The sequence below is a fragment of the Tribolium castaneum genome, chromosome 3 (assembly GCF_031307605.1).
Source record: "Tribolium castaneum strain GA2 chromosome 3, icTriCast1.1, whole genome shotgun sequence".
Taxonomy (NCBI): Eukaryota; Metazoa; Arthropoda; class Insecta; order Coleoptera; family Tenebrionidae; genus Tribolium; species Tribolium castaneum.
Genome location: NC_087396.1, coordinates 11,187,207 through 11,213,234, shown reverse-complemented (window position 1 = coordinate 11,213,234; position 26,028 = coordinate 11,187,207). Strand labels below are relative to the sequence as shown.

Genomic DNA, 26,028 nt, shown 5'->3' with positions numbered 1-26,028 from the left:
ACTTGAAACAAATTTTTGCTCAAACATTCAATCTGAGTTTTCGTAATAAGTAGACTGAAGTTTGGCTGAGGCACAGTTTATGTACAGAATAACTAACAACAAAATTAAAAATTAAATTTCTAAGTTTCGAAATTGTTCAGTTTAGCGAAAGTTCCTTGTGGCCTGTTCTTTAAAACTACTTTAATCCACTTGTTGCCTACATTAACTATTACCTTCAAGAGTACAAAACACAATTCTAAGCCCTCGCTGATCTAGTGAGGCTTTAAACAGGTTTAAACCCGAGTGTTAATTAAAAAAGTCTTAATCTGGTCCCCAAGTGGGCATCAGTATGCGTATCTCCGGTCAAACCTAATCCCAGTCCCTTGGGAAACCCGCAATGTTTAAATTTTTTGCCAGAATTATTCTCCGAGCAGTTAATAAAAAAGGCAACGCAATACACCGAAGGACAAAGCTATCGATTTTCCAATCTAATTCCTGAAAAGAATCCAATCTCAAAAGTGTCTGCCCGTATACAGACATCATCATCTTGTGTCTAAACGCCTTCACTTTTTCGTATTATGACAAAATGCTTGCCTCAAGCAGATGATAAATGAAGTGCATCGTCAAACCCGCGGATTTTTTCCCGGTATGCGATCGATCTGCCAGGACAACCATTAATTGTTGGTCATGTATCACAAACATATTTTGCATATTGATAACAGGGAGCAGCGAGATGATTGGTTTAATATATTGCCAATCTAACATCAAGCTGCCAATCGTGCATGACATCGATGCGCTCTACACCCGAACAAGCTGCATATTACGACTCCGATTCTCCAAATACGAAGATAATCCGGACGGGTTTTTAATTCTGAAATTGCGTTTTGACACGTCATTAGACCGGAGTTTGCTTTCATTATCACGTGGATAGACAAGCTTGTACATACAAACATAAATAATAAAAAGTTAAAACTATCCTTCACGTCTGTTATTTAAGACTAATGCGCTCGAAATTTCCTCCCTAAAGCTTCCAATCCTTTCTACTTTTAACATGACGCTTTGTGTTACCCGATAAGTTATTTTCTTTATTTGCTAACGGCTTTTCTCCTATTACGCTCATTTTCTTTTTATTCGATCTACAAACTGATTAGTATCAGGTTTTAGAATTGGAAGGAAAGAACGTAATAAGGAAAAATACCTCAGAAGTAATTAAAACTTATCAAAACTGGCTGCAAGTAATTGTAAATGTTAATAAGTGCCGTACTTGAAGCTGTTGTTAATACTGGTAATTAGCGACGAAATGTAACAATACGTCGAGTTCCGAAATTAGTCAAAGAATGAAACGCAGTTGCAAAATAAACAAATTAAATCCAAAGGTGCTTACAGCAAAAGAAATACACAACTCGTTTCAGCTTGTTTGAATTTCTGCTAACATTTAATGTAACGTGAAAGAATTTATTTAACGTTCCACGTCTGAGAAAAATTATGCTCGCGCTTTAAATTATATTTATCTCCAATTACAAATAAAAACCCGATTTAGTCGAGTTTGAGCACGCAAAAAGCGACTACATTAAACCCGGCCATTGGGGTGTTATAAAATCTCTTGCAAAAAAGGGCGTGTGCCGAAATCTATGCTTAGCGAATGGTGGTATTATTAGAGAGCAAACGCGTCAGTTATTTTTTTAATAAAATGGAGGTTAAAGAGGCTTTGGAGCAGAACTTTGGTCCTTCAAATGATGGCCTCTGTGTTATTAAAAAAACTTCTACAATTTGCTTTCCTTTTGAAAGTCTCGTTCTCGCCAAATACTCAACACTTCGCAGGGAATTTTAGGGGCTGGGGTGTGATCAAAAGGGCATTAGTATGGTTTTTAACGCTTAACTTAACGTGTAAATAAATCAGAATGTAATTAATTTAAAATGAATCCACTTTGCACAATTTTATTTTATTAATCATTTCTGACACTCGTTATTGCTGAGGAAGTATAGAATTAGTGACTTTAATTAATATTAAATTCTCTTTTCGTTTAAAATTCACAAAGAGATTTTCTTCCTTTCATATTGCGCCGTGTACAAGTGCCACGTAATTAAAACCAGTGCGTGCGAAAAGTGAAAGTTGCATTGCTTAACATAAAACCCAATTGGTTAAACAATTTTTCAGTAAATCAAATATTTTAAGTGCTTAAAGTAAGAAGGTAAAAATTGTTTAAGTGAACATATTTAGTTCAAAATAAAACGAAAATGTCTAGTGCCATGTCATGTTTTGCTCCAAGTACTTACTTAGATGAACTAACTGCCTGAAGTTTGAATTATTTAGGTGAAAAGTTTTTTGTGCATGCTCTTGTGGTTTTAGTCTTAATTAAGACGAGAATTTGAAAATGATTTATGACAGCATTAGGTTATGAGGTAATGAAATAGGGGAGAAGCTTTTATTTAATTATAAAGTGTAAATAAAATTTTCGTAGTTTATTATTTTTATAGTTTTACGATTTTAAATATTAAAATTTAAACGCTCAGGCTATTGCTGTTTGAAATCACATATTTTTGCCCACTTGAGTGTAATCAATCATGCGACTGGCACGAGTGACTGTGTTAAACCGACCGATGTGAAATTTATCAAATACAAAATATTTAATTGGAGTTTGATTATGTCGGCGTCGATATTTGAAGTAGCTGTTTCACAGCATACAAAAAGCATTGTTCTCAGAGTCACTCCTAAATGAAATTTAAAAACCGTTTTGTATGTAAAATTGAATATCCATCATATTTCCGACAATTTCTAAACAACTAGGGCAATTTACACGAAGCAACCCTTTGAATAGGTTGTCAAATACATCATCCACGCCTCGATGCGAATCAAATTATGTAGTACGGGGAAAAAACGAGGCATGTTATCACGATCCCAACGTGAAAGCCGGCTTAAGCTCGAAGGCGATTTATGTTCTGTGGCAAGTCGTCATTTGAAAAAGTGTCATATTTTAAAAATTCAATGTAAGTTTGGGTTCCGATCGCTGTCGAATACAAATACTCCTCGTGAAAGAGACGTCATTAGAAAGCCATCGGTATCGCATATGCGGTCCGACACTATCGCTAAAAGATGACGGTGATTCTGACGATTTTTCCCGCACGTCCTGCGAACATATTTTACCGAATCTAATTCGAATTTGACGTTATTGCTAAAGTGGCTTACAGCTACCAGCTGGGTTGAGCAAACGTAAATCTCCGAGACTTAGGATACGAGATAGTTTTAGACAAGCACGCGATTGCCCAATACCCGGAACGGAGATAATTTCAATATTATTCGCTAGTTATGTTAGCTGCACAAATAAAAGACACGCTAAGCTGAGGCATAAAAGCGTCCAAATGCCTACCGTAACACCAACTTAAAACTTGCCCGGCGCATCCACCATTTATCGCAAGGCTCGGATATTTTAAAATTCAAAATACAAATTAAAAAGAAACAAAGAAGAAAATAATGTGTTAAATGAAAAACAAAAAATGCAACAACTACACCAAAAGTTAAAATCTTGTACAAAAACTACAAAAAATAACATAAATGCATTCTGACAATAAAAAGATTTATGTAAGTAGAGCAATTGTGTATTGTGTATACGCCAAAAGATGTATATACGCCACTGTTACGAAAAGTAGGTCACTTTGAATCATATTTTAGTAATTATACGACACTATAAAATAATAAATTAATTTAGATAGAAAGTTTACAGTTTTTGTTCCGTTGCTTCCGGCAGAAGTAAGTGGTGTGAAATATAATTTAATATTCAACCATTTAGATACACGCATATTGTTTTACTTTACTTACATAAAACACAATTTGAAACATTCCTCTCATTTTATAAAATGAAAAACAAAATTAAATTACTTTGCCGGCGCCTCCACCATTTGTGTTAATAATCAGAATGTAATATAGGTATGTATCTTTTTAATTGCATCTACTACATTGGAATTTACTACGTTCCACCACGTGTAATAAATTATTTTAATACGCGTATGCACATTTGCAACACCACATCCGCCTTAGTGGTGATATTTCTCGGCTCTTAAAAGTATCGCCGATCGGAGTTTTTGGGTAATATATTATGTGAAGGGATTTCTATTAAATTAATTTCGTTTGAGATGTGGGCTGTTCTGTTGAGCGCAAACTGGAGAATAGAGCACAAAAACGTCGAGATAATGAATTGATTTGATTTTTCGATAGAATCCGTCTGTTTTGTCTCAGCACGGTTTTCAGCAAAAGAAGTCACACAAAAAGGGACGAGATAGGTATCGATTAACTGCTTTCCTGTAGGTACAGAATTTTTCTGTCTCTGGGTGACCCAAACACTCCCGCAAACGGCTCGAATACTACATAAATTTCGAGCAAATTTCATATTGCACCATGATCAAGTCGGAAACGTGCAAAAACAATAAAGGACCAGTAATTAATATAAAACAGAAGGGCAAAAACGGAAGCTCCAGAACGGATGATGATTTGTACAAATGTTGCCTAATTCCGACCGGCTCTAATGGACTCACACGCTACGTTTTAAATAAATTAAATGAGGAAGTGTGCGCATGTGACGGGAACCGATCGGAGACAGGCACACTTTTAACAAATTACCCCAACTAAATTGAAACATCAGAAAAATACGAATTTATGACAAGAATTAAAATAAATTAATTCACGTTAGCTTTTATTAGAAAACTTACGAGACACTGTAGACAAGTTTACTAGTTTGTAGACGATACAAGACGTAAAACAAGACCAAAAAACTTAATCTCCAATTAAAACTAATGGTGTTTATCAAATGAGCGAACTCTATTAATTCCAGACTTAACTTAGTTTAATTTATAGTCACTTCTGTCATGAAATAACTTAACTGATTGTAAGTTCTTTATATCTTGATATCTTGGAAACTGTATAAATGTGTAGATTTATTTCTCTAAGCGAGATCAATAAGAAAGGTAATATAAATTTATGACCGTCTCTTTCCACGAGTATTACATACATTTCTAACTAAACTCTTAAGAATGCACCCTTGAAGCAAAACTTTAAAGCAATATTGATGACAGTTCTCTCCTCTAGATCTACTTTGTATAATATTACAAAGTATTTTCATTAGATGCATCATCAAACTGTTTTCCTCGACGGAGTTGATTTATTACAGGTAAAAACTTGATAGGATTTCCAAGATCCAAACCAAAATCTAACATATTCAAGGTGTGACATTACATACTAGATGCACTTACTAATTGGAAGCTTTTTTTACTAAAGCTCGCAGAGTTTATTCCGAACACTTTGTGCAACTTTTTTCGTTTAATAATGCAAGTTCAGTAGAAAATCTGACGCTAAGAAACTTAGGGATATTCATTCAAGCAGGAAGCTTACCTTTAAAAGAACCGACATTCAATTTTGCGCATTACACTTTTCCACCCCCGATCATTGATTAGTTCCAACTCGCTAATAAAGTCTTTGAAGAAGGTCTTTTCCGGAAATTTGTACTAATTCGGAAAATGTAACACTACGTGTTTTAACAAAATCAGTGAAATAAATTTTAAAAAAAATATTGTGCAATGTTTCAAGAGCCTCACAATTCCGAGCTATAAGATTTGCCAATCGATTTGTTTCCGCGCGATGACCGAAAAGTCAAGAAAACAAATTTACCGAAGGTGATATTGCAAGCGTTTGCTTTCCGCAAGTGGAAAAGGTCAAAGGATACATTACTGAAGATTAATTTTACTTTAATGTTTGTTTAAAAATTTTGATAAAGTCTACCATAATTTCTTTTTTTCCCTAGGGTAGTAATAAAAAATAATCTAATCGGGGAACAAGTGTGGGCGTAATTGGATTGAAACCACATTAAATGTCACAGTTATTATTCGGGAGTTCGAGGCTGATGAGAAAACTTAAATGAAAAGTTAACAAAACCATAATCGAAATATTGCCCCCGTGAATTACTTCGGTCCTATTGACACGATAACAAGAATTTCGGGTCGGCAATCCCAGGCCTGTGCCTCTGCTGTCACTACAACAATCAATTTTGTATTATTGTAACAGTTGTTTTCGTCGCTGAAATAAGAAATGGTCACGGAATTTTATATCCGAAGAAAAATTTCAGGCATTACATATCGACACAAAAACGAAAGCGAAAGGAGCACGAGTCTATATTTCCAGACTCGCCGTCTCCCATTTCGCGCACAAAAAACTAAACCGTTTTCGTGAAATTATGCCATTTTCGCTACAATTAATGTCGGAAAGTTTAATTAAAAATGCTCCCATCTCTGCAAAAAGGCGCATTTTTCGTTATTGATGGTAAACATTAAGGGTAATGTTTAAACGTGTTCGCCTCATCAAAGTATGCAATTTACACACTGGAAAAAGAACAAAGCTTTGCCGATAATACCGGAATGACGGAATTGTCAGAAGTCGAGCTTGGTTCTTTAACATTCGACTCTCTTCTTTTCAAACTCTAAATGGTTGAATTATTCCGGTAGAGAGAGTCTCAGTTTCATTATTCCTCAGGTTATACACGTGCCCTACAAATAGCTGAAACGAATCATTTATTTAAACACTGGAACTGTTGAAAGCCTAATTAACTTCACATGCACACGCAAATTACGCACCAGTAAACTGTAACGGCCGAGGTATACACTACGCACAAATATGTTTAGAACTGTTGAGTTGGAAGAAATATCCAACTCGTCTTTAACAACTTAAGTGACGTTGCGTGTTAGGGAGAAATCACTAGACTTTAATAAGACATCTAGAAGGAAGTATTACAGTTTATTGTCTTTTAAACTTTAATTCAAGATTCACATAAATATCACCTCGAGAGAAGTACACACAACTCACGAAAATACATACTAGCAGAAATTTAGGTTTTTATTCAGATGGCGTGACGGAAAGTGGGTAAACGGTTTGTGCAACCAATTATTTGCTACATATTTTGCACATGCGACTTAATCTGAACCACTTACCATCCAAAAACAGCAAATTTTGGTAATGTAATAAAATGTAATAACAGAGAAGTATTCTTTTCAAGTTATAACACACGAAAACGTTTAAGGCAAAGTACAACAAAATAAAGTCTTTATGTTAAATACATGCGTCTTTAATTTGCTGTTTTATTAGTTCTAAGTCACAACAACAAAATATTATTATATGGAATGGTATTAAAAGAAAAACCGGCGCATCCACCAATTTTGCTAAAAACATAAACTTACTGCAGTTTTAATTTAATATAAATGTGGTAATCTCTGACCAAAATATGAAGTTAGTGATGTAAAGTGAAAACATTAAAAAATATTTTAAAGAAAATACAAATCGAAGTGTTTGTAACAAATTGCTTGGCGCATCCATCATTTTTACAAGTATAAGACAAAGTAATGAAATACATTTTTAAGTAATAAATTTGTAGATTACAAATCACTGAGTTAAAATATTTAAAACTATGATTTAACAATTAAAAAAAAACCGTCGCAACCACCAATTTTGCATAAAACACAACCTTACTGCTGTTTTAACTTAATATGAGTGTGGTTAACTATGACCAAAATATGAAGTTACTGATGTAAAGTGAGAACATAAAAAAATATTTTAAAGAAAATACAAATCGTTGTGTTTGTAATAAATTGCCTGGCGCATCCACCATTTTTGCATAAAACACAACTTTACTGCTGTTTTAACTTAATATAAATGTGGTAAACTGTGACCAAAATATGATGTTACTAATGTAAAGTGAGAACATTAAAAAATATCTCAAAGAAAATACAAATCGTGGTGTTTGTAATAAATTGCCTGGCGCATCCACCATTTTTACAAGTATAAGAGAACGTAAAGACATACATTTTTAATTAATAAATTTGTAGATTACAAATCACTGAGCTAAAATAGTTAGAAATAAAAAAAAACGACGTAACTACCAATTTTCATAAAACGCAACCTTACTGCAGTTTTAACTTAATATAAATGTGGTAAACTAGGACCAAAATATGAAGTTACTGATGTAAAATGAGAACATTTCAAAATATTTCAAAGAAAATACAAATCGTAGTGTTTATAATAAATTGCCCGGCGCATCCACCATTTTTATAAGTATGAGAGAAAGTAAAGAAATACATTTTTAATTAATAAATTTGTGGATTACTGAGTTAAAATATTTAAAACAATGATTTAAAAATTAGACCGGTCAGGTGAATTGTTGCAAAAAAATTGCAATAAATAATCCGTAAAAATTTAATTGCAAAATCTGTTTTATTTTTGAATGTGAACCACTAGCAGTGTTTTAAAACAGACATAAATTTCCTTTTTGTGTGGGCAATAAATTATGTGTGTCGAATTAATCTTGTGTATCATTAGACACCGCCAGCGTAGCGTAAGTTTAATGCCGTTGCATTTATTTGTGTTGCATTGTTAGTTTTTAAATCAAGCCCCCAAGGCTCGCTCGTAAACACCAGAAACGGATAAAACCCGTTCAAAAAAAACAAATGCTACAATAACCTGAATACCAAGTTATTTACACAATAACTAACTTTTCTACAAACCCAACCAAACCCGAAATCGATTAATTGAAAGCAAACACACAACTGAAAAATTTATTAAGTCGTACATTTAAAAATTTACAGTTTGGCGGTGTTGGAACTGTGCTGCATCAACATCATGCAGACATTCCACCGGTCTCAAAATTAAGCTAAATTATTAAGGTTCCTGTTTACCGCAGGTTTAGTGCCCGCCCCATAAAATATTTCAACGAGATTGTTGCAAGACTTTTACAATGAATGGAGCCACCGTGTCTTGGAACTCATCCATATACATTACGTCGTGTCGGTGTTGACACTAATTTCGTCTTTCTTAGCGCCACATGAGGAGAACCCTCGCGTGGTTGTTATTTAATGAAACAGATCAACACGGCCTGCAAATATTTGCTTTATGGACCGATTTATAACCGTATTACTGCACCAACCCTTAGATGCCACAACATCTTGGTCTGCATTGAAATTCTTACTCTCAAAAAATAACCAGTGTTTGCGCATTTTGATAAGGCAAATTTAGCTTACACAAAATTTAACATGATTGAACGCAACCGCGGGCAAAAGCCAATATCGATCAGAATTCGACAAAGGTTGATGTTTGTAACTAATTACGCAGCTGGAGACTGAAAAAGTTACAATTTTCTAATAAAAGAAATACCGAAAATCTCTGTAGATGTTGTTTTCAGAAACATGAACAATTATTTGTGATAAAATAATCCACCGTCGAAACAGCGTGTTCAATTTTGCAGCATTTTCTTTGTTACTAATGTTACAAGAGCTGCGGCAAAAACTAAAGCAAATTCGCTGGGAAATTGTCTGCCAAAGAAACAGTTTACAACTCTTAGGAAGCATAAACCCTTGAATTTTTTATGGTCTATTGGAAATATCCCAAAACAAATTGTTCGTACATTATGGGAAAATGTGTATCGGGTCCCCTCTTCTGGAAAACATCCTTCTCTTTAAAAAAGATATTAGACGCGATCGATGCTTGCTCCATCATAAATTTAGCAAATGTCTTGCAATTTACGAGGCATTATTTCAAAACGTTTCTTTGTAATCATAATATTCGTTTTTATATTTGTGCGGGCTTGCAGTTACGCCACAATAAATTCCTCCGAGTGGATATTTATTTTCATAATATCCCCAAACATGCATTAAACATGTTTTCCTAAATCGAATCCGTTCAGCTCATCATCATAATTCATCCGTATTGTAGAGCCATTAGCGTCAAACAGCCGACCAGAAATTAACTCGAGCTGCTTCTTTATTAGCCGGTGCAGGCGGGCGGGCTTTTTTGGCGTTTTTGCTGTTGATTTAATTCAATTTTGCGCGGCTAATTTCGAGTTTAGCCGGTTGTTTGCGTGTCGACAAGGTCCGGATTCCCCGGCTGAGATTGATTGTGGGGAGATTATCTAGGGGCGTTTATATTTTTATACGGTATCGGTCTTCCCTCCCACACTTTTCTTCTTGTTGGATTACTCCCGCTGAAAAATTCTGTTTGCTCTTATGGTTCACTTTGCATACACTTACGCTCCCCTGCGGCCCACGGGAGGCATATATTTTTACTCTGACTGCTAAACGCAATCGATCATTGTAAATTGACTAACTATTTTCCAATAACGCGGCTTTGGGGATTCTAATTATTTATAAAATGACCCCGAGTTCAATTAGAAGTTTTACTTTAATTAAAGTTGGGCGCAGTCGAGCCAAAAAGTGAGCCGTTTGGGGAATTGGACCGTTTTTGTCGCAAATAGCGGCGGAAATGTGCAAAGAATAACAGCCACAACCACTTCAGAAACACATCTCGACAACATGTTTTATCACTTTCGTCTTTTTGCCACTTTGAAGAAGATATAATAATTGTAGGCCAGTATGGGTTTTTATTTCACTGTTCTGGGACAATAAATACAAAGTTTCCATAATCTCGAGCCTTTGAGCACACAAAATATAAATTATTCTGTTGTCAGTTTCATCCTGTCAGTAATTGGCAAGCACAATATCTCAAAAAAATAGAAATCGTAGTGTTTGTAATAAATTGCCCGGCGCATCCACCATTTTTACAAGTATAAGCGAAAGTATAGAAATACATTTTTAATTAATAAATTTGAAAATTACAGATCACTGAGTTAAAATATTTAAAACAATGTTTTAATATTAAAAAAAAAACGGCGCAACCACCAATTTTGCATAAAACACAACCTTACTGCAGTTTTAACTTAATATAAATTTGGTAAACTGTGACCAAAATATGAAGTTACTGATGTAAAGTGAGAACATTAAAAAATATCTCAAAGAAAATACAAATCGTAGTGTTTGTAATAAAGTGCCCGGCGCATCCACCATTTTTACAAGTAAAAGAGAAAGTAAAGAAATACATTTTTAATTAATAAATTTGTACATTACAGATCACTGAGTTAAAAAATTTAAAACAATAATTTCAAAATTAAAAAAAAACCGGCGCAATCACCAATTTTGAATAAAATACAACCTTACTGCAGTTTTAACTTAATATAAATGTGGTAAACTGTGACTAAAATACGAGGTTACTGATGTAAAGTGAGAACATTAAAAAAATATCTCAAAGAAAATACAAATTGTATTGTTTGTAATAAATTGCCCGGCGCATCCACCATTTTTACCAGCATAAGAGAACGTAAAGAAATACATTTTTAATTAATAGATTTGTAGATTACAGATCACTGAGTTAAAATAACGCAAATAATGGCGGAAATGTGCAAAGAATAACAGCCACAACCACTTTAGAAACACATTTCGACAACACTTTCGTGTTTTTGCCACTTTGAAAAAGGTATAATAATTGTAGGCCAGTATGGGATAGAAAGTTTTCATAATCTTGAGCCTTTGAGCATACAAAATATAAATTATTCCGTTGTCAGTTTCATCCTGTCAGTAATTGGCGAACAAATCCTCACATGTAATCGTTCGCTTTATTTGGCGAGCTTGAGGATTTCGCACGGGAAACAAAGTTATTTTTCTTTTTAGACTCCCGACTTGTTCATGTTCTTTGAACGTACACACATTTTCTTAATATGCACGAGAGTGCTCAGGGAACGAGAAAGAGAAGCGAGAGGTCGCATATGAAATTATTTCTTTTGTTTGCTTTGCCGCGTCAAGAGCGCCATCCCCGAGGCCTCTAGCACCAAAAATGCTTTTATTCTTTAAATTGAACAATAACCCAAATTGGTTTTTTAATCTGGGCTGGATTATATTGATTCTAATTGAAGTTTTTGATGACGACTGCAACGAGCGTGAAATAAAATCAAACCAAATTACATTTGCGAAATTTTGATGAAGTTGAGCAAGTTTGTTTCAATAGTGCGCCGAGACAAATTGTTGGCGCAAATTAAGCAGATTTTATTTGAAGGAAGCCAATTGCCGTTGAAAGAAGCGGGAATAGACCCGCTCCAACTTGTTTTATTTGCAAATGGTATAACGGACGTCTTTTTAACTCAATGAAGTATCGGGAAACTCGGCTTGATTCGCAGCAGTTTTTAACAATTATACAACTTTTAAATATTTATTCTGACCACAAAATACGTTGAAAATTATTCTGAAATAATTAATGCAGTGTTTACGTTCACAGTATTTTTTTTAAATTAAAAATATGTTGATGACAATTGTGCATTCAATTGTACACACTTTTTATAAATAGATTCAATTATACCAATTTATAATTGATCACATAACTAATCAAAGCACTTTAATTATACATTTTGTGGGTAAGGTTTAAAATATACTGCATCAAACCGTATATAAAATGCGCGTCGAACTTTATAAATTTCTATTTCTGCTTTCACATAAAACATAAAGTTTATTTACTGAACTCTTCTGAAAATATGAGGCCACTAAAACTAAAAGATAGAAAAAATATAATTTTTCAAACTGTCAAAAGGAATATTTGGGTAGGAAAATATCAGAGAGAAAACAAAAAACAAGCATCAATAAACTGCGGCATATTCAGTCCTATGCAGGTGAAATATGTACTTTTTATAAATCCAATCACAGGAAAACCTATTACCACTTTATGTAGTAAAACTATGTGTAATAATTTAGTAGGACTTTGAGCCCATGTTAAAAGCTTGGTTGATGGCGTCTGAACCATAAATTACTTCTATTTAACGGATCTAAAGCTTTAAATTTTTAAGTAAGTTGTTGATTTAATTTTAAAGCGCACTTTTAATATTTAAGTCCAATTTAGATCTTGTAAATCTAATAAGTCTTTAAAATCACGTTAAACCATTAGGTGATAAAATTTTGTTTGTCAAAAACAAGCCACTGTTAAAATTTGCGTAATAAATTTATCCCATATTTTTGTGTTCAAACTTCAATTATTTACGTTTTATTAATGGGGGTAAATTGAAAACCAGACAATTCATTATTTATACATTCAGTTTGTATTTGAAATTAAATATATGGTACATTTTGTCAACCGTGGTTCGCTGAAACCATCGATCGTAAAAAATCCTCTTGAATTTTTAGACATCCAGTGCTGCTCTTTGAAGAGCACGCCACTTGCAATTAAGATTCTCATCGTGTGTAGACAAGGTCGTTATTCACATACCAAAACGGAGAGACATTATTTCTTCAAATAAATCAAACCAAGACCAGAGTGCCATCATATTGATATCGGTACAGAGAATTATGACATATTTAGCGATCTTTCTTTGTAATATATCGTACGTTGCAAGTAAGGCTTTAGCAGAAATATTACGTGTCACAGGACACGGGAAAAATTTTCAAAGTCGATTCAAAAAACGGTAAAACGTGCTCGAATCGAGGGCAACAGTCAGAAATTTATGGCCAAGTTTACGAAAAGTGCCGGAAATCCTGATGTAATACAGGCATGTTTAGTAAACAGATAGTAATTACAAAACGTATGGCTTTGGTATCCAATATAATATTACAGTCGTTGAACTAGAAATCACAGATTCGTCATTTTATTAACCAAATAATTCATTACTCGACGAGACTGAACAAATAAATCATTTTTAGAAATAAACCATTCGACGTTCAAATTTATATTGTAGTAATAGTCCGAATAGTGCTCCGATAATTTTATTGGATCCAGAAATATTGCATGATTGATTAGATTTGAGATATGCAATTTGAAATTTATGAAATTCTGAACCAACTACATGAATGTTATTAAAATTTTCCTCCTGACAGTACATAAAAACTTGAAAAGTATGCAAATGCCTCTCATTATTATAACTTGTGTGTTTAAGTACGAATTCCAATAACTTAGGTTCGATCCCGTTTTTCCAGCTCTCCACATGATTAATGTAAGAACGAAGGTAATTGTTGAATTGAAATCAATACGAGGCGTTTCAGTATGCGAGTCAGCTAAAAAGCAGAAAAAGGAATCGAAAACGGGCTAAAGAAAAAGATAATTAACAAAGCTCAAGAGTGCAGCGAAACAGAAAAAGCACATTTCTATGGCACTTTAGCCCGATAATGAAATTACCTACCTCTTTAGTACCTGCATGTTGTGTACAAAAGTTTCAAAGTTAGTTCTGCTCTGTATTAAAATTAAACGAAAAATTAAAAACTTTGCCTTTTTTCCGCGGAATTCCATCTTGACGTAGACGTAATTACGCCGTCAAGGAAAGAGTGGTTGCGGGTTCCTTTACAATAGCTAACAATTAATTAAAGCAGTAAAATGCAAAACAGAGATAAATAAACAAACAGGGCATTGTTGCAGCTTAGTCAGTGTGGAAGCTGCGGATATAAATTGAATTAATGTTTGTTAATTACTGTAAAAGGTGCGAGACAATGATTGACCTTTGGGAAAATTAATAGCATCTTTGTTGAGTGTTCCGTGCGCCCGACAGGATCGGGATTGGACATTTAAACCAATTTGCGAGCGAAATTATAACGTTATTGTTTTTCGTCCGTGCGGCGAAACGCGATTAAACGAAGAACGAAAGTATTTAGCTAGGAGCGGGCCAATTAAAGCGGGACACTTCACCTCACATTTGATGTCACGACAGGACCATTTGTTTCATTTGATACCCGGTGTTTTATTGTCCCACAGTTGAAGGCTGGACCGGGATGGAATTATAAATTTGCCGGCCTTTGAGCCAATTAACTGAAGCATTAAAATTGAACTTCTCGAAAGTGACTTTGTTCGAATGTGGGTCAGGACTGATTTTGCGGCGAATGTTAATGGAATATGTCGAAAATTTCCGGCGATTCCGGAGGGAACGCCCGACATAACGCGATTTTGGTAGACAAACACTTCGACTGTAGCAGGAAGAAAAATGACGCGTCGTCATAAACTTTTACGGATTTTTCCGGTGTCGTATTAAATGTTTTCTTTTCTTTATTTCGGCGACCCGACACAAGCTTTACTGTCAAGCACAGATGCAATACGCTTTGCTTTAGTGGGGCTAGATTAAAACGTAAAAAATAGGAGATACGGGCAGATAATCTTGTTTCTGCAAAAGTGAGTTTAGCAAAGCGTTAATTCTGAAACGATGGGATTTTCCACTTTCATTCACCGGCCCTAAACGACGAAAAATTCTACTTACAAAGCTACGGCAAGTTATACATGGAAACTACCTACCCTTGTAACTTAATATTTATTTGTTTAGCTTAAACTTGAGATTTATGGGGTTAGTTTTTGCTCAACCACCGGAAAACGGCAAAGGACGTGACGTTTAAAATGCCGTTTAGGTTAATGCACAAGGAATTTGATTCAAACTTTGCGCTCTTCCATAACTCGCCCCAACCAGACTTCGCCTCATGCAGACACTAATTATTATAAATGTAAAGCTTTGATAAAAAAAGCTTTGATCAACATAAAAATCCGTCACTGTCCAGCACCAAAATCCACTTTTAGACGCGTTTCAAATTTCGATTCTGGGTTAAACAGTGAACAGAAGCCACTCACTTTGGTCTCTTTCCGAAACAAAAAAGTGCTATCAAATAGTACAAATATTTCCAAAATTAGAAAGTCCCGTCTTACATTGTTGGACCGCTAACTAAATGGCCATTGCGCTGAATAAACAACCAATTACGATATATTAGGTAACTTTTCTCTGTCTGTTAAAGGGGAGTTTAACGAGGTTTCTATTTAATCTAAATTTCCGGGTTGGTTTGAAATATTTATTCCACTATTAGCCGAGAGTGCTGGCGAAAGGTGGTGAAGGCTCTTTTTTACTGTTCCCGAATAAAGCTAATCCGCTGTAGTTTACTGTGGTAGCAGGATCGTTCTATTTATTCGTTGAGTCGCTTAAAAGGAGACTGGGCCACGGTGGAGCGGTGACAAATTGTTACAAAAACGATTGTTATCAACGTCTAACTTCAGTTGAAGTAATTCCAAAGTTTCCTCTTCTGATTCATTTATTTGCGTGGCGTCGTCTTGCACCTGCACTAATTAAAACAAATATGTCTGCTTTCCATTTCTTCCGCTGTAAATATTTCATTCTATCGCTTCTCGTCGGCGTCAGTGTGATGAGGGTGAGCTTGGGCAAGCTCGAACGCATCACTCGTAACGAAAGTCCGACACCTGTGACCACGTCAACAGCCCTTTTTCTCGTCTTAAATTATTCGGGCCTATAAGAGAGTTTCCTCATTTCGTACCGCAGCATTAACCTGACTTTGCCGACACGCGGCTCTTAATGCCGGCGCTTTATAGTTCAACTGTCGCCCAGAGACACCATTTTTCCTCGGACACGGAATCTTAAGTGGCTTGTCTTAACGAAACTCTTCCAACTAGGCCGGGATTCGCTTAATTTAAGACCATAATAAACTACTAAATGTCCGGCGATGTTGGCGTGGTTTTTCCGGAGATCCGATCCCGGTTTTAAGTCCCGAAAACTCCTTTTCTATTGAACATTAATCAGGATACTATTCTCAAGTGGAATGAGCCAAATTGCGTGACTTTTATTTGAAATTTGGATGAAATTTTCAGGCACGAATCCGAGAACGTGATTGATGCTTCCACTTCAACTTCTTTGTTTGACACTTTTACGCAATTATAAGACTCGATAAGAATTTTTAACGTATTTATCCCGGAAACACCCAACTCTCAAATTAGCGGGCTAAAAAATTGCAGCTATTCAACGTTTCTGTTCATTTCCATTATTAAAAAAATGAACGGATTACGAAAAAACGTGCAATAAAATACTCATTGCTATTTATATAAAAAGTATTCTGAAACATTCTTTTGCTAAACTTAATACTAATACGTAACAAAATGGGGCGAAAATATGTGCAAACATCTTCACAAGCTCGAGTCAGAATTTCAACTACAGTTACTAGTTCGCTTCTAATTAGCAGTAATTGCTGAAGATATTGTCTCACTAGTATGAAGTTTTGTGCTAAGAGCCCATAAGTTGCAAAGTCCCTTCTAATGATAAACTATAAGTTTTGTCTTTCTTGAATTGCAACAAAATGCTCCATTACCTTTTGAACCTTTCACTGACTTAAGTGATAAAATGTGAGAGTGTCAAATAGATATTCCTCTACTCCAGAAAAATTATAAATTATATATAAAATAATTGAAGCCAATTTTAACTAACGTAGACGATTTGTATTGTATTGTTTGTATAATTAATTGTTTGTCTGACTCTTTGCAAATTAATGTTAATTATTATTGATAGTTTTCTCTGGAAGTTGGTTATTCTGAATATTCTAAATGAACTGCTGTAATCGGATTTTTTTTATTGCAATTAAAAGTGAGATTAAGTAATCACGTGACCAGACCGGGCCAATTATGCACATTCACTCGCTAATTGCAAATTAACTTTTAACAGCGGATTCAATATTAATTGCGCCTTCTATAAAGCGGCCCTTAAAATTTTCAATGATTTTAATTCCTGCATCATGGTAGGAAGACCTACGCTCAAATAAATTTATTCCTTCTATAGGGGGAAACCAATTAGGCACTTTTAGGTTTAAAAAAGTCAATAATCCGCCAGATTTCGTTACCTGCCACGCCCTTCTGTGTCATCAGACCACCAGCCGCCATGGTTAACAAATAAGAAAACTATAACAATAAAAATCCAATTTTAAAAACCCTGGATGAGTTTTCAGATATATCTCCTAGAATAAAGCTGAAATAAAATTCAATGTATGATCCAATGCAGCTTTCGAGATAGAGAATTTACAAAGTTAGATTTCTCCATATTATGCATTTTACCCGACTTTTAAAGTTTGCATTGAAAACTGAATAATGATCAGTGATACAGGTTTTTATGGTAATGCAAAATATTGTAATGTAGTTATTCCCTCCCAATCGTATTACATCAACGCTTATGTTTAGTAATTGGCAATTTCAAATGTGCAATATTTCGTTTCACCAGATTATGATTGTTTAATAATTGGTTATTACACTGTTAGCTGGAGTGAAAATCGACACTACTACTAATTAATTCAGATTGGTAAACCCGGTGTCTTTCCGACGCAAATCGGTTGGGATTGCACATCCCTTTCCCAAAATAAATACAGTCAAAATCGTCTTTCCATTTCTGTAAGAAATCGCGTTTGGAGGCATCCTGGCGCTAAATTGATCTGTTGTCAGCAGAAAGGCGTCGCAGGATTTACCTGCGGGTTGAGGGTCGTGCTTGGCGGTCGCAGGTCCTCCATCATACCGGCCGATAAATTTCCGATTTGTGTTCCACTTTCAACAATGGCTGTCGCAATAAAAAGTGCCATGCAAGACGATAAAATTCTCGGTCACTGCTCCCGAATTAGAGTTTATGGGCGACATCTCAAAAGTGATTTAAGTAAGTGGTGGCGGAGTGATATCTCCGAGTTATTGGGTCCAAAAGACCGGACGAGGAGCGTCTTTGATGCTGGATGTTTCGTATCGCGCCGAAGGGGTCTTGAATAAAATTCACGGCTCAAATCCCCCGAATTATGCAGGTTGCCTTTCCGAAGGATTGCCAGAAATTTAAAAAGTAATAAGACGGCGGACGCGCCCGAAAATTCGGACGGTTTCCGGCGAGATTGCGACTCGATAAATAAGTGAAACAGCAACGCACCGCTAAAGAACTTTGGCCAGCCCGGCAAAGTTTCACGAGGACAGTATTACTGCACTTAAATTAAATTAGGAAAACTAGAGACGTGATGCTGGTCTTGGCAAGGCGCCATACTTCGATTTTGGCGTACTCGGGTCTAGTATTGCTAGAAAAATGCAATTTGGGAGGCTAGCGGCTATTACCATCCAGTAATATCGAACATTCTGTAACTCGAGTCGAGTGTAGATTTACTCTCTTTACCGATCCATTATGTCGATATTGTTCGCTATTGTGTTTTAATGGCTGCTATAATTAGCTCAATTTTCCAAAGGAGATATTTAATTAAAACCATTGCTAATAGCCCGGGTGTGCATATACGATCTAATTCCTCTCCAGGGCTTTTGTCACTTACACACTGTTCCGGTGTATGTACATTCTCGTGATAAGCGCCGCTATGGCTAATTAACCATGTCCCATTCACTGATGGCCACAGAATTGATAACACTCTTGTCCACCACCAAAGTCATCACACAAACTAATAGATTCAATTACCACAGATTTACCCCCTTGCAAAATTGATGCCGGTAGGAAATGGATCAACAACTTTTAAATCAAAGCAACGCAAAATAAAAATGACAAAAGCACCATTTATTAAACACTTTTTTACTACTTTTACCAGTATTTAAGCAATGCAATTTTAGCCAAATGGTGTCGATTTTTTTTGAATCAACCGATTGTAAAATAGGATTCATAAAAAATTGTTTCTGTAATATTTATTTATTTGAAATTACTGTTTACGTTAAGTTATCCCAGATAAGAATCTTATTCCGCACGGGTCATTTTATTTAGAAACTTTGCGCTTCTTTCCCTGCATTATTTACCAAACTTATTTACCATATTTGCAAACACTCCTGAAAGTTTGAAATAATAAAAGCGACCCCTTTTCCTTGACAGTTTTTGTGCTGCAAGAGACCGGGCTTATCCAGTTGTCAAATTCTATTTACTCGCCACGTGTTGAAATAAAAAATGTGTTTGTGTGCCCTTTGTCCACATCTGAATCGTTTTATATCAACCGCATACACACAGATGCAAATCGAGTTTGTAAAACTTTACCGGTTCCACACAATCCAATTTCTGAAACTGTAATGTCCAATTAACTTCACTTTGTATATACGAGTGCTTTGTTTAAAGTACGGCAACTGTTAAATACAGATGAAACCAATGACAACGTTAATATGTGGAAAATTTCGGAAGCGTCAAACTTGAAACTTAATTAAAAAAAGGGGCACGTAGCGAAATTTAATGGCGGCTTTTACGTTCCGTAAAAGAATATTTTCAATTAAAATTAAAAGCATTTTGTTTAACTCTGTTTGCTGCACGTTTGCAATAACGTGCGGCGGAAAACTGAGTTTTTTTAATTCTAGGATGGCGTGTCTCTGGAAGGGGGCACCGTGACCGTCAGCGCCGACGGCAACACCACCACCAGCGCCCTCGCCTTCACGCCCACCGCCGCCGACCACGGCCTCATCCTCACCTGCAAGGCCTCCAACCAGCGCATCCCCTTCAGCGAGCAGCAGCGCACCTGGATGTTGCGCGTAAACTACCCCCCGAAGGTGACCCTCACCCTGGGCCACGGCCTGGACACCAGCGTGATCAAAGAGGGTTCCGACGTCTACTTCGAATGTCACCTAACGGCGAACCCTTGGGTAAGCTGGAGGGTCGTTGTGTATCAAGGGTGTTTTTGGAAGACGCTCGAGCCACACCCTTTGAATCAATTGCGGTTGTGTTGATGTTTAGCGTTCTGTTTTTGCTATTACAAGCTCGCTGTCCGGTCCAGTGAGACGACATAAATATGTCGAGTCGTCCGTAAGTTCCGCCGTTTGCGCTGGGACATAATAACAACTTCCTTACTCCATTCGAGCGCGCACAACGGCATATTGTAGAAATATTAGATGAAAATATAAAGCAGACCGCTATTCAGAGGAAAGTGTCGTTCATGGCGCTATATGCCACGAAGTTACGCTGTTTCAGCTGAACTTAAATAAGTAAAAAGAGTTTTATGTTAGGGACGGTTAGTCTAGCTCCCAGTTCGTGGAGAAATGATATTCTCACTCATTTATACACCGCCATATAAAGTGTTCTTTAAGTGCGTCCCAAAAATTAAAGATACAGAATTACAGCTGGGGCCTCGATAATTTCTTTTCGATTGCACCAAGAGACTTGTTATGAAATTATTTTCTTTTATTTAAATGAGTCGGTGGAATCGTTGGTCGGAGTAAGGGAACCAAAGTTATCAAGAGACCGAGCGCAGACAACACTGCAATAAATTAATGCAAATTGGAGCTGAAGCCGCCAGTGAAAAATGCGGGCATAATTCCCTTCCATCGGTTCAAAATCAACAAATACTTAAAATTTATTGGTCAATTTACATCAAATGACATACGAGTCGCATTATCCCTGTCATTGTTATCATTTGTAATTTTTATTGTGATTTTTTGATCCAGCTTTGCAAATTGCGAACAATTGTTCGCCGTCTCCTGGGGGCATTTAATGCAGACGAACGAAGGAAACACAATATTGTTGTTGCTTATGACAGCTCTAAAATACAATACAAATGTGCAACAAAAGCAAGATTTAGACCTTGCGAAGCCGGGTAGAAGCTCGGAACACAAAGTAGCCGGCTTTGGAGCATTTGCTTTTATCATTAATTATTGTGTTTATGTGAGATGCACTCAAATGCTGGAAAAGTAACGGTTTTTGTAATTTAACTTTATCACGCTGGAAATTTTCAAAGTTAATTTATTGGCGAAAACAGGATAACCTCCTAACATATATTGGAATGTAAATGTTAGAACTTGGCGTATGCAGACAAGCTGAATGACATAGACATTTACCTGGAACAAATTGAAACCGAGTCGGATTCTCGCAAAGTTTGACAACTTTAATACTCGGATCTTGCTGTTAGTGATACAGGTGTTCGGCTTGATTTATTGCAATAGTTTGGTTTACAAAGAGGAAAATTGGGTCGCGGAGATAAATAATGTATTGTTTTATCCTGATGAAAAGTGGAATATCCAGTGAAGCAGGAAATGGCAGAAAACAAAACGAAATCAAATCGCTCGCAAAACCGTTTTCCGATAAATCAAACCGGCAATTAATTTTATTAAGCACAAATACTCGCGCTAATAATTAGCATGATAAAAGTTGCTCGGCGGCCAATTACCAAGTATCGCTCATCCGACTTGAAAAATCCGAAAGTTTTAAAGTTGTGATTGGCAATTTGGAGTTCGCCGATGATTACTTGCTCTCATCCCTGTCCCGTTTTCATTACTTCAATTTAGCAGCGGATATATTCACGCCGATATTGCCAATAATTTCGTTTCTATCCCAGATTTGTTGTACAATTCCAGCGACAGAAACGGCCAATTTTATAAACAAACAGGCACATTAATGTCCGAAATCTGTTTCCAAATCGAATCAGAGCCATATGTGTAAGCCCCCCGATCAAATAATGTGATCGCTCCCACCTTAATCACATCACTAATAGTTGTATAAGCTCACAAATCTCATTAGAGGTGTCCTCTCGTTTAAACTTCAAGAGAGCCGATGTGCAATTATGGGTCTATCACTTCCATGTGGCATTCCAATGTTTGTGTGTTTGCTCGGATATCTCCCGGAGGACGAATGTGATTGAGACTTTTCATTAAGTCGAAAATAGATGAGGCGCAACACCGGCATTCTGAGCTATTTTCAAATTTGTCACACTTGTCGTTCAATGAAACGAATTGCGTATTGATTTACCTTTGTTGCTCTTATCTCGCATTCGCACCGCATCCTTGAGGGGGCTACAATGTCACCAACTCCATATGCCACAATGGAAGCGATAAGCCTAATTTCTTCGTAAAGATCAATAGATAATATTAAGTTTTATAACCAACCCGAGATTTTATAGCCTGCCGTGTTTACGAGTTAAATCGCTCAATAAAGCGAGTTCCTAATTTTTTATTTAGCTGGAATAAAAGCACAGATGCCTCAGGATTTGCACAATATTTTACACAGACTTTACTTATTATTTCCTTTTAGTAAAATTAATTAAAAATTACACCCTGTTTTTATTGATTCAATTAGTTGATTTGATACCAACAACGATAATGGGAGTATGATATCGAATATCCGAAACGCTCCCACAATGCATAAACAGTACTTCGAAAATGGTGTTTATTGTACGAGTATTGCAGAATTTTGCTAACGAACATCTGCACATTTAATTTAATTTTGTATGATTCGCTGTAGTGATAGTCTGCTGTGTGGAGGAACAGTGAATAGCACACATTCTGCTACTCTTCTCCTCCGCAAATCGATCTGTAAGCTGGATGGGGTTGTATATCATAGCCATTTGAATACAGCCGCAATATTATTAGTGAATGAAAACGGTAAATCAACTAAACAAACCGAAGCCTAATTTTGCGCCTTGTCGGGGGTTCGCCGGTCCATCACTCCTTGCCTTGATGCCGAAATATGCCTAATTACGCCTCCCCAAATCAAACAGGAATAAGTGCACAGAACAATTCCTTGCTCATATTACGCAAATTGCTCTTTAATTTCGTTAATATATAATGTTTAACTTGCTCCCCAATTTCTTGCCAGTCAGTTTAAACTCGTGATTAATTTCCAACTAACGAACCTTAAACGATCGACTTTAATTATGGCTTTGCGGCTCAATCCACCCGAAATTTATGTTTACATTTTTGGGCGACACTGCGTCATCTGCAGAAGAATCAGTGCCTCTGTTTCCCGAGCCTCCAGAGGGTTATTAATCCTATCCGAGGGCTGTCTCGGTTTCTTGTCTCTCATCTATTGACGGATGACAGATTCCATAAGATCCAACCCAGACGATTTTTCATAGCACAATATGGTTTCCTATGGTCGGGGAGCTTCGAGACAGTTTTCTTTCATTTAATTTTTCTTTCAGACGTTGTTGACATTCAGTGGAGCTTTCGCATCCGCCACATGCAAATCATCGAACCCGCCTCGAACGTGGATGATTTTTACGATTCAGCCCTTACCTTCTTCTAATTTGCATGCTACATGCTTCCCCGGTTAATTACAAAGACCGAGCTTGAGCGATTGCTCTTAAAAGGCGAGAAATTCGACGAGAAGGAATTCTTGAAGCGATTTTCGTTATTGTTCGGATATATCACGTTGCACTATTCTCTATTAGATCTATCGAGATGAAATTAAACTTTATTGCTTTTCACTGCGCGAAGAAAACAATAATAGCAAAAAGAGAAACTTCATAATTACCTACTAGAGCTAAAAGCAGCTACAATACAAGCCGGAATTAAGCTCTCAACTTATTTTCGAAATTAAAAACAAAATCAAAAACTTCATGATTTAGAGCAGTTACTCGCATTTCGAGAATCTCTCAACTGCTTCAATTAATTTCTCTGCAATTCCGCCAAATAAATACAAAAAATCGGCTTTCTCTCAGTTTAAACAACGAAAAATTAGGAAAAATTGTAGTTTGCTTAGGCCGTATTAAACCGCCGATACGCCCAAGTGCAATCAAGATACATAACCGTCGACTAACAATACTTCAGTTTCGGATAGCAAGCTTTTAAAAGCTTTCCAAAGATATCAGCAGTGCAAACTGACGTACTTTATCTCCTCTTATTGCTCCACGTTTACTTTTATTATTCCGCATCCCGGCTTTTTCTCGAAGAGTCCTTTATAAGGTCAAAAATTAACCAGCCCCTCATATCAACGTATCGTTTGTGCCAACGCCATTAACCGTAAATGTTGTCGTTGAAAAAGGCTCCTAATTGAGTGGAGATCCACCTCCAAACGCTATTCGGGGAATGTAAAAGTCTCGAATTGCTTCGCCTTCATAAAAATGCACTTTGTCGCAGGTATTTGTATAGGGCAAGGCTACAAAAAGTTCGACGGCGCAACGAATCAGCATAAAAACCACCCCCGGAACAGTCCTGAGCAGCATATAGAACGACCAAATCGCTACTATCCGACCAAATCTCCCTCTTGCGGTTCAATTCAGCTTATGCGTGAATTTTTCTTTCGAATTAGATTATTATTATTAAAATTCCAGCTGTGACATGTTACTTCCGGAGATGTTCTTGCCAAATTGTGTTTGTGGAGCCATACACTGAATATTTGTCTGTTTAAAGCGCAACAACTCATTGTGGTTTTGTTCCGTCTCCAACAATGGATTCAACAATAAAACACAATTTTACCGATGTAAAATTGTAATTTATTTCACAATAACATCATAATAATGGCGTTAAAACTACAATATTATTCATGTAACAGCAACTGATATTAATTTACATTATGTATTGTTTTAATGCGGAAATAGAGATTAAAAAATTAAATAAAATGTTTTGTATTTGTGCCAAAAATAAAATTATTTTTATACTTTTGATTTCATTCTCATATGGGAAACTATAAAGACGTGAATTTACTCTCCCCAGTCAATATTTAAATGGATGATTCGAAACGTAAAAAGGGTGTGCGACCTATTTCTGCGGAAAATTGTCACTTTAAAACCTTGAACGTGTTTAATAAAAGAAGTGGCGAAAAACGCGATTTGTTCAAATCTCTTCCAGTAACAAGATTGCTCCGAAGATACTATCTGCACCTTTAATCCAGAGAATTTTCCAATATGCCCTTAGTGGTTTACCGTTGTCACAGCAAGATCAGCCTTAAAATTATTTCGAGTCTCAAAAATTCCACTCACTTTAATCAGTGAAAGCTGCGTTGGAAGTCAGAATAAGAAACACCGCATCTTTCTCGAAGCGAATAATTAATAATCGGGCCTTTGAAAACCAACCACGCTCGAGTAATTTCATTAGCCCGCCCACATTAATTAATTACTGCAATGGACAAATAGCGACTTTCTGTGTCCAACTGTAACGGTTTTAACACGTTTTACAGCCACGAAAGTATCTTTAAGGGTCAATAATTTCATGCACCCCTCCCTTATTAAATCCAACGTTTGCGTTTGTAAACAAATTCAATTACGTAAATCCGGGATTACGACTTGTAAAAAACGTAATTAGCCCATCTTAAAACTTTAATTAACGATTTAGGGCTTATCGTGGATAAGCCGGTTCTAGTTTATGGAACTGTTTCTTTTAGAGCTACGTTTATTTGCCCCTAGTGTTTTATAATAATTACAAACATCAAAATAAATCCTTGTTAATTTTTAATTAAAGTCTAATTAAGAAATAATTGCGCCCCAGCCTACTTGTTATGCCTGTTTAGAAGTTACACAAGAGAGTACTAAGAATTCAGCCAAAACGGAATCTCTGAGTAAATTATCAAACTCCACATAGTTTCGGGGATTTTAATATAAACTGGATCTGATTTTTGCGTTGAGGATTGTAAAGCAAAATCAAGTTTTATTTTGCGACTTGTGCTGACATAAGCAAAACGCCACAAACTTACGGTTTATGTTCATGTTGTATTGTGATTTTGGTGTTCAAAACCGCGGTTAATGAAATTTTCCTGATACACGTTTCCG

At 36.1% G+C, this 26,028-nt stretch overlaps 1 protein-coding gene across 1 annotated transcript in view; it reads left to right on the top strand.

The window, feature by feature from the left end:
• The window catches only part of LOC663423 (nephrin), an 87,316-nt gene that overhangs the window by 44,076 nt on the left and 17,212 nt on the right, over positions 1-26,028 (top strand). The window contains exon 5 of the mRNA XM_015981665.2: positions 19,916-20,197. Within this exon, the coding sequence (XP_015837151.1) occupies positions 19,916-20,197 (282 nt within the window). The remainder of the gene's footprint in view (positions 1-19,915; positions 20,198-26,028) is intronic.